Below are 6,875 nucleotides of genomic sequence, written 5' to 3'. Positions count from 1 at the left end.
CCTCCTCCATAAAATTTTTTGTTAAAAAAAAAGGTGTTAAGAATGGCCAAGAACAAATACGGAATGACTATTGATAAGGGAGAGCTTGAATAGTTATAGTCAACTCTGGTTAATATTCAAACAGAAAGGATTGTTATAGCAATTGTTTACGTCACGTCAGTTAGTACACATCAATTACGTCAAGATTATTTTGAGTGGTACGAGCCGTGATTGCAAATTTAAAATAAAAAAAAAAAACAAAAATACCCAATCGAGCAAAAAGAAAAAAGCAAAAAGGATTGCCTGACACTCCTTATATATAATATATCCAAATATATTATGAGTTCATTGAATTGTGAGTGCGTTTGAATTGTAAATTATTTGAAATATTTTTTGTGAAAAAAGTATTGTAACATTTTATATATATATATATATATATATATATGTGTGTATCTGTAAAATAAAAAAATGATTGAAAATATAATAATAATATAAATAAATTAATATATATAAATAAAATATAATAATTTACTATCCAACACACTCGATTCGCCCTGGTGACTGAGCTGTCGCCTTGTACCAGTTTTTAAGTAGATGGAGCCTCTAAGCTTACGTGCCATTCGTACAGATGTCCCAGCAGCCCACGTTCCAATTTCGGAAAGAAACAAAAGGAAATGCAGCAAGAACTTTAAAAAAGCGTGACTTACAAAAATTATTATTATTATTTGGTAAATCTATAACTTTTATTTGCACTGCAGCAGAGCTACAATTCACACTATAGTTGTAGTATTACAAAATACCCTCAAATTAAATAATTGTTATAATAATATTACAAAGCTAGTGGGGTTAGGCAGATTGTAAAAGAATTTGTATATCCCCTCTATAAAACTGGCCTTTTTCTTTTTTTTTTTTGCGTAAACAAATATATCAGTTTATCAAGACAGATATAATAATGAATCTGTCCTCTGTCAAAAAATACGCAACCCAAATTTATAAATGCAATTTGGAACCTGGTAGGGTTACTAGATTTGTAAAATTATAGTTAGATCATCAAAATTTTGTGAATCTAATTCCACGTCATAAAGCTAAAAGATACCTTGATCATTGATTTTGAGTTCAAATTCTTATATTTCACTGACAAGTTTTGGAATGACTTGAAATACATGCTATTAAAATATAATGCTAGAAATAAGTAAGTATCTTGATCGTAGACCATTGGTGTGTTGGGATACATAATTTATTTTAAATATTAATTTTGATGTATCATAAATACGTTCTCCAATTTTTTTTTTTTATTTTCAACCATCTTCTTATTTCATATTAATCACAACACAAAAAGTAGTATGGTACTTATTAAAATATTTTTTAAATAATTTTTGTAAGTCACGTTTTTTTAAATTTCTTGCTGCATTTCCTTTTGTTTCTGTAGAAACTGGAACGTGGGCTGCTGGGACATTTGCACCAATGGTACGTAAGCTTAGAGGCTCCGTCTCCTTAAATACTGGTACAAGGCGAAAGCTCAGTCACCAGGGCGAATCCACAATTCAGTGAACATAATTTGGTTCTGAATTGAACATACAGTAGAATCTGCAATTAATAGGCTGGTGGGATCTTTTGAAGTGTAGTAGTAATATGGATTCTTTAGCAGAAACAACCAAGAACCAAGTTGTACTAAAAGAAGAAGAAGAAGAGGAGGAGGAGCACTTCTCGTACGCCATGCAGCTAGTTACCTCCGCAGCGCAGCCCATGGTGCTGCTTGCTGCCATCCGGCTCGATGTGTTCGAGATCATCGCCAGAGCTGGTCCCGGTGCTCAACTGTCGCCTTCAGAAATTGCGGCTAACGTGTCTTCAGAAAACCCAAATGCCACTGCTATGCTGGATCGAATGTTGCGGCTACTGGCAAGCTACTCGGTGCTCACCTGCTCCGTTGCCACCGACGTGGATGGCGATCATGATATCCAAACGCCGACAAGAGTGTATGGATTGGCGCCGGTGGCCAAGTTCTTTGTACAGAACAAAACAAAGGGAGGAGGTTCACTAGGCTCCGTTCTGGGCCTGCTTCAAGATAAGGTCTTCATTGACAGTTGGTGAGATTTTCACTTTTCTTTTATCCCGTTTAATAAAAACAAAAACTCCTATAGTTGAATAATTTTGTTCATAGTTTTCGTTGTGAGTTCACGTGTAAATTCTATGGATGCTTTTCTTCCTTGCATGTATTTAAGAACAATTCGGCTTGTAAAAAGGCCTCCATAAAATATGCTTTTGGACCCAAAATTTAGGTACCAATTAGAAGATGCACTTCGCAAAGGGGGAGATCCGTTTCACAGGGCGCATGGTACACATGCATTTGAATTTCTTGGAAGCGACCCCAGATTCAATGAGGTATTCAACAAGGCAATGATCCACCACACAGCTATCGTCATAAACAGAATGCTTGAACGGTACAAAGGTTTTGAGCACCTCAAAACTTTGGTAGATGTTGGTGGTGGTCTTGGAATGAACCTCAATATAATCACAACTAAATACCCTAGTCTCAAGGGTATTAATTTTGATTTGCCACATGTTATACAACATGCACCAGCCTATCCTGGTATAATTTTTGCTCTTCTCCATTTGTTGCTCAGTTATGTCTGCTCTTTTGCTTCATTACCCTTTAATTAACAAATTCAAGATAGCATGTGAGAACAAATAAAGAAACAAATGCAGGCACTTCAAAATAATCTCCGTTAAATTGCAAAACGAATGAGTTAGTTTTGGGGAAGAAAGGCACTTACCATCATAAGTTTTATAACTTTTTTTTTCGGAATTAAAGAAGTTTCAATATGTTTGTTCCACAAACTATTGTTTGAAAAGAAGAATTGTTTATTCCATAAGTCCACTGCATTAGAATAGGATTTTTTTTTTAAATATATAATCCACTAGCTTCTACTCTTAATAAGGTAAATTTGCAGGAGTTGAACATGTTGGAGGAGACATGTTTGAAAGTGTTCCACAGGGGGATGCCATTTTTATGAAGGTAAGTTCAGCTTTGAAGGAAATCTTATTAGAAGTCACAACAAATGCTATCTTTGAACAATATTCTGCAGATCTTTTCAATCTAATTATGTACAGTCCTTCTCTTTTGAACCATATTATGCAGATCTTCACAGACTAATAAGTTACCCAACTTCTTATTTGAGTTGCATTTATTTTTACCACTTTAATCAATAAACAGTTAGTTGTTAGGCAACAGACGCTTTAACTTTAAAGGTTACTTACACACATGGTTCAAAGACTCGGCCGAGTCGTCACCGTTTCGGTCCCTCCCGATACAATACCGGGACAATACGATTTCGAAATACTTGACTCACCGAAACGTCACTGTGAAGGGTTGAAACGGCCGAGTCACACCAAATCACTCCGAGTTATCCCGAGTCAACTTGAATTTTTATTATTTTTACTAATTTTTTAATTATCTTTGTTTATCATATTTTTTTACAATTTTTAGAATATTAAATATTTTAAAAATTCGTGTCTCGCCGAGGCTGCGACTGATATATCGAGACCGATGTGGAACGGTCCGGGCCGCGACCGCGACTTTGAACCATGCTTACACATGTATATAACACTCTCTCTAACTTTAGTTATACCATATGGAATTTTAAATAATCAGAGCACTTTTTGTGATGTGGTGTATGTGAGATAAAAAGGTAATTGGAAAGATGAAAATGTATATTGAAAATTGTAATGATGATGTAAGCAAATAAATTTTGACAAATAATCTCCTGTCCAAACACACTTCAGGAAAATATCTACAGATCAGGTGAATACTTATAGATTAAGAGATAGGATAATGAAACATTAGAAATATTAGTAGCTGTGAGTGATCTATAACTCTCAAAATCATAAAGTCTGTCATCTTCTTATGATTCTTTGTAAAAGGAGGGCCTTTCGTCTGGAATACTCACAGACAACATCCATCAATACTTTTGTAGTGGATACTTCATGATTGGGATGATGATCATTGCTTGAAGTTGCTGAAAAATTGTTACAAGGCTCTACCAGACAATGGAAAGGTAATAGCTGTTGATGCAATTCTTCCCGTGATTCCTGATGATAGTGCACGCGACAAAGCTACTTGCCAAGCAGATCTTATTGTGGTGACTCAATATAAGGGAGGAATTGAGAGATATGAAACAGAGTTTCTTGCCCTGGCTACTGCTGCTGGATTTAAAGGCATAAGTGTGAAATGTTTTGTATGTAACTTGTGGGTCATGGAGTTCTATAAGTAGATGACTAGTTCATGGGGCATTGTACTTTAAAACCTTAAATGCTGTATGTTGAGTGATTGCTAATGTCATGGTGACCATCTGCAATCTACAACGAGGAAAAAAAAAACTGCAACATTGACCTCGTAAGAATAAATTTACATATTGTTTTGTTTCCGAATATGATAATTATGATGAAGTTCAGGCAAGTATGATTGAGTTAGGTGTCGTTGGGTATTTTTACTTTACTTCATCCATAACTTACTATATTTATGAATTACATTTATGAATTAAATACATTTATGAATTAAATTAGTGTACGTGAAAAAAAGTTTTTTAATACAAGACATTTACGTTTTTTTTTTTTTTTTTTTTTTTTTTGTCAATTGTCAACGCTACTCCTACTCCTACTCTATCTACGGGGAGGCTCAACTGAGCCTATGGGGACCGATGGGGACAGAACCACCACCGGACCAAACGGGTGCACGACGCACCCGTCTGGATTTGAAGCAAGCCACAAGAATGGCATATTGGTGGGAGGCAAGGTTTGAACCCTTGCCTCCCAACCCACCAAGCGGCTTGGTGGTGGCCACCAGCCCAAGGGCTTGGTGGTTCAAGACATTTACGTAGAAGTGCACTATTCTACCTATTAAAAGCCCCGAGCGCAGAGGAACAGTAGAAGTTGCGTCACCATGTGTTCTGTCGGTTCTTTGGCGATTTTGTGCAACCTTAGGGGCAATTTCGGTAGGGGATTTTCCTTGCTGCCTGCTTCTTTCTTTTGCTTTTACTTATTTCTAGCATTGTATGCTAATAGCATGCAGTTCGAGTCGTTCCAAAACTAAACAGTGAAATATAAGAATTTGAACTCAAAATCAATGATCGAGGTATCTTTTAGTTTTATGATGTGGAATTAGATTCACAAAATTTTGACCATATTTTTACAAATCTAGTGACCCTAATAGGTTCCAAATGGCATTTATAAATTTGGGTTGTGAATTTTTTAACACAGAACAGATTCATTATTATATCTGTCTTGATAAACTAATATATTTGTTTATGATCAAAAGATAAGAAAAAGGCCAGTTTATGGGATATACAATCGGTTTGTTGGGATAGGAGGTTTTTTGAAATATTTATTTGAAATAATTACTGTAACATTTTTTTTAATGTGATGTATGTAAAATAAAAATGTGATTGGATTTGTGTGTATGATGCAAGCAAAACAAAATTTAAGATTTTTATTCGAAACTCTTGCAATCCAAACAAACCCAATATTAATGTCTTTTACAATCAAAATTATTAATTTCTTCTTTATTTTCAAATAAACTGATTTCCCTCGTTTATGCCTTTTTTAGTTTCGTGATAAGTGATGAGACAAGAAAATTGATATGGCTATAAAGTATGCACAATATTACCTAATTAAATGTCTCCAAAACCCAATTGAATTTTAGGTGAGTACAAAGTCTCTGGCAAAATTAAACACAAAAATCATGCCATTAACGTTTTTGGGTACAGATGTTTGGATTTTCTGGATGCATACCGATTAAGGAATAAGTATCAAAGTAACAGTGCGGCTGCTCGGGTTTTACTGTTGTTTTCCCTCCAATTGGCTTCTCACACGCATCAGAGATTGACTGGTTCGATGCAGACTCGTAACCCACAAAGGGTCTTGTCAAAATGAAAAACGAATTAAAAGAATTTTGTGTACAGATGTTTGGATTTTCTGGATGCATACCGATTAAGGAATAATCTCAAGTATCAAAGTAACAGTGTGGCTGCTCGGGTTTTTTTTTATTAGAAAATTGGCTTAATTTCTTTTAGACAAGTTTCTTGTTTTGTGTGACGATAACTAGTTTTCTAATTGATTTTAATTAATTGAAATAGTATTCAAGGAATTTTCTATTTCATTTAGGATTAGAAGTTATTTTCTATTCTATGTAAGTTTAGGAATTAGAATTGGTTTTTCTGTTATTATTTGGATTTTGGCCAAATATTATTTTTTATAAATAGGTGGTTTGGTATACTATAAAGAGACACACAAGGGCACATAAGAAGCAACATGTAACCTTATACATGGGTGGTGAGAGAGGATTCTTGGGAGATGAGAGATGGTATATAAGGGTTGGATTTGAATTCAAATTGTATTCTTGTACTCTCTCCCTTTTTTTATAACTGACGTTTAAGATTTTGCACACCAATTAAGAAAAGTTTTTCATTACTTAAATTTGTACACTATTTCCCTTTTGTACCCTCATTAATTATCCAATTACTAGGGTTGTTACAAAGAGAGAAGCAATAATTACTAGGAGTAGTAATTAAGAACCCTGTATTGGAAAAGAAAGATAAAATGGTAAAATTGTGAAAAAAATAATTAATACTGTATGGGGATAATAAAACGACAGATAAAAGTACATTAGAGCAAATTTCTTAAACGTCAGTTATAAAAAAAGGGAGGGAGTATAAGATATTACTCTCATAATAAAGAATGGATTTTTTTTTCATGGATATAAATTCAATGGTGAAACCATATCACGTTAAATATTGTATTTCATTTATTTTTTATGCTTGTGATTTGCTTCTTATTAAATTGTTATGTACTTAATATTTCAATAGTTGTTTATTTCAAACTTGGATCATAACAATTTTCTG

General features: G+C 34.2%; 1 protein-coding gene across 2 annotated transcripts; it reads left to right on the top strand.

The window, feature by feature from the left end:
* Nucleotides 1-1,502: 1,502 nt before the first annotated feature.
* On the top strand, nucleotides 1,503-4,432 carry LOC113722633 (caffeic acid 3-O-methyltransferase-like). 2 transcript variants are annotated; one of them, XM_072048277.1, is made up of 4 exons: nucleotides 1,503-2,066; nucleotides 2,259-2,569; nucleotides 2,919-2,995; nucleotides 3,954-4,432. In XM_072048277.1, the coding sequence occupies exons 1-4, from the start codon at nucleotides 1,612-1,614 to the stop codon at nucleotides 4,248-4,250; spliced, it is 1,140 nt and encodes a 379-aa protein (XP_071904378.1). In that variant the 5' UTR covers nucleotides 1,503-1,611; the 3' UTR covers nucleotides 4,251-4,432. The 2 variants fall into 2 exon arrangements, with proteins under 2 accessions (XP_071904378.1, XP_071904379.1); XM_072048278.1 differs by having other exon boundaries at nucleotides 1,519-2,066; nucleotides 2,931-2,995; nucleotides 3,954-4,417.
* The last annotated feature ends 2,443 nt before the right edge of the window (nucleotides 4,433-6,875 follow it).

The sequence above is a fragment of the Coffea arabica genome, chromosome 5e (genome assembly GCF_036785885.1).
Source record: "Coffea arabica cultivar ET-39 chromosome 5e, Coffea Arabica ET-39 HiFi, whole genome shotgun sequence".
NCBI classification, from domain to species: domain Eukaryota; kingdom Viridiplantae; phylum Streptophyta; class Magnoliopsida; order Gentianales; family Rubiaceae; genus Coffea; species Coffea arabica.
Note: the sequence above shows the minus strand (reverse complement) of the source record. Positions and strands in the feature narration are given on the sequence as shown.